This window comes from Acyrthosiphon pisum, chromosome A3 (assembly GCF_005508785.2).
Source record: "Acyrthosiphon pisum isolate AL4f chromosome A3, pea_aphid_22Mar2018_4r6ur, whole genome shotgun sequence".
Classification (NCBI taxonomy): domain Eukaryota; kingdom Metazoa; phylum Arthropoda; class Insecta; order Hemiptera; family Aphididae; genus Acyrthosiphon; species Acyrthosiphon pisum.
This window is the reverse complement of record NC_042496.1, coordinates 12,607,461-12,609,718: the sequence shown is the minus strand read 5'-3', so window position 1 is coordinate 12,609,718 and position 2,258 is coordinate 12,607,461. Positions and strand designations below refer to the sequence as shown.

The window sequence follows — 2,258 nt, the reverse complement described above, 5'->3', positions numbered from 1 at the left end:
GAATAAGTCAAAAACCTTGATAACTCAAAATTGAATTAGTAAATAATTAGTTATAACTTATAAGTTATATCTGATTAACTAATAATTAATAAATACATACTTGAATCTTCAAAGTCGGTTATGTCCTCAGAAAATAAATTGACAACTTCAAATCCTCCTAAATAAATAATACAATCTATTAAGTAAAATCTATATTTTAATAAACTATTTCTTTGATACAATGTTTTCTTAAAAACTCTCAATACTGTAGGTACTTACCGTCATTGTAATTAGTATCAGAGTCAACTGAATTAATTAATGGATCCATTTGGTCTCCTAGTAAGCCAATAATTTTTTCAGTGGTTTTTGATAAAAGGTTAGTATTTGATCCACCGCCTGTTTTGTACATTTGAACCTAAACATTGTAAATATACAACTATACTGAAGACTTATAAATTATAATTAAAGTTGAATGAGGTTAACTTTGAACAAAATATCTTGGATGAGTTAAAATTAATCTTATTAAAGGCCTTCACAAAGTGGGAAAGTCGGTGCGAACAATGGTCCTACTACTGACACTTAAAAAACCAGATAAAAAATTTATATTTATTATTTAATAATTAATTTTTACAATTAAACATAAATATATTATAAATTATACTAAAATTATATTAATGCTTTATTCTAACAGTTTTCTTTATTTAATTTATTAAAGTATCATTTCCTGTGATATTAAAAAATATACCTCTTTAAATTTGCAGAGTAAATATTAAATTTAAAGATAACCTATACATATATAATACAATATAAGCTAGATTTCTAGATAGAGGATCAAAGTTAATTAATGCTGATAATTTAATTTGTTTAGATTTTAACAAACATTGTAAAATGTTATTAAATATAAAATATTGATAGTAATATAGTATTATTAAGAGTCAGCCTCCTATAAATCTCATTAAATGTAATTTAATATGTGTTTGGTAGGTAATATAAACAAAAATTGGATAATATATTGAGCAAAATAACAATAAATGAAAATAAATATAATTTTTTTTTACCTTATCATTACTTTTCTCTTTTCGAGCATCTCTTTTAAGAGTATCATATAAGTTTTTTAATTGTGTGTCAATGCGAATGCCTGATGTTTGTTGTAAATTGTAGAGGCTAGTTATTTCAGACCATACCTCAGCCTTTTTGTTATTCCAAATTGCATCAGTCTAACACAGAATAAATAAATAATTAAAATATAATGAACTTATAATGAAGTGGTATAAGTTATAAATTTATAATTATGAGTAATGTTATAACTACATAATTAATATTATTGTATATCTTGTTTTGAATGTATACATTTAAAGGAATATTATTAAAAACACTACTTACTTTAATATTTTCAATAATTGGCTTAAAAGGCAATATCAAGTCAATTAATAGCTCTTTTTCCCTTTCAGTAAAGTTTTTTCCTCTCATACGTTTCTGTTTTAACTGACTCTCATTCATATTATGTTCAGACATTTCCTATAATATTTAGGTAATTACCTACAATTTCTAAAAAAACACTAGTAATAAAATGTGTACCAAACAACAGAACCGAAAACGCCGAAGAAAGATTAAGTACAGACTAGTAGACTACAAATTCACAATTTGTAGAATTTAGCAATTATTGTTATTATACATATTATTCAAAATAAAAGTTCAAACAGCTGTTGATACAGTATCTAGATCATAGGATTTTATCACTTTTTCTGTGATAAACTTAAATTTCTACACTAACCTCGGTATCAATGTTTAATACCAATATATTTTTATTGTACGATTTGTGCAACCCAAACGCTTCTGTAAAAATATTAAACGGCTCGTTAAAACTGTTCATTAAATAAATTTAAAGTTCGGTTTCATGCAACCCGGCATTAGAATACATAAGTATAATTTTAAGTGCTCCTTAACTTAAATTACACTCGGTTAGCCGTTGACTGTGTACGATTGCCTCGAGTGTAGGAATTTCTATGAGCAAAATATAGTTTATAAGATTATCATATGTATTACATAATTACGTTAATATATTTAGAATACATAAGTATAATTTTAAGTGCTCCTTAACTTAAATTACATTCGGTTAGCCGTCGACTGTGTACGATTGCCGTGAATGTAGGGATTTTCAAGATCATACGATAATAGTCACAATCACAATAGTTAAAATACGGGTTCTTATTACGAGGCTCCAGGAAAGAGCGTTACACACATAATATATTGTAAGCCTTGCGAATCAAAATACATAT

General features: G+C 25.6%; 1 protein-coding gene across 1 annotated transcript; it reads right to left on the bottom strand.

Annotated features, from left to right (window-relative positions):
• Positions 1-43: 43 nt before the first annotated feature.
• LOC107882277 lies at positions 44-1,908 on the bottom strand. Its single transcript, XM_016800409.2, has 4 exons — positions 1,363-1,908; positions 1,038-1,196; positions 259-394; positions 44-157 (listed from the first exon to the last, which is right to left on the bottom strand). Exons 1-4 carry the CDS (start codon positions 1,492-1,494, stop codon positions 75-77), a joined length of 510 nt encoding a protein of 169 aa, XP_016655898.1. The 5' UTR covers positions 1,495-1,908; the 3' UTR covers positions 44-74.
• Between the last annotated feature and the right edge of the window lie 350 nt (positions 1,909-2,258).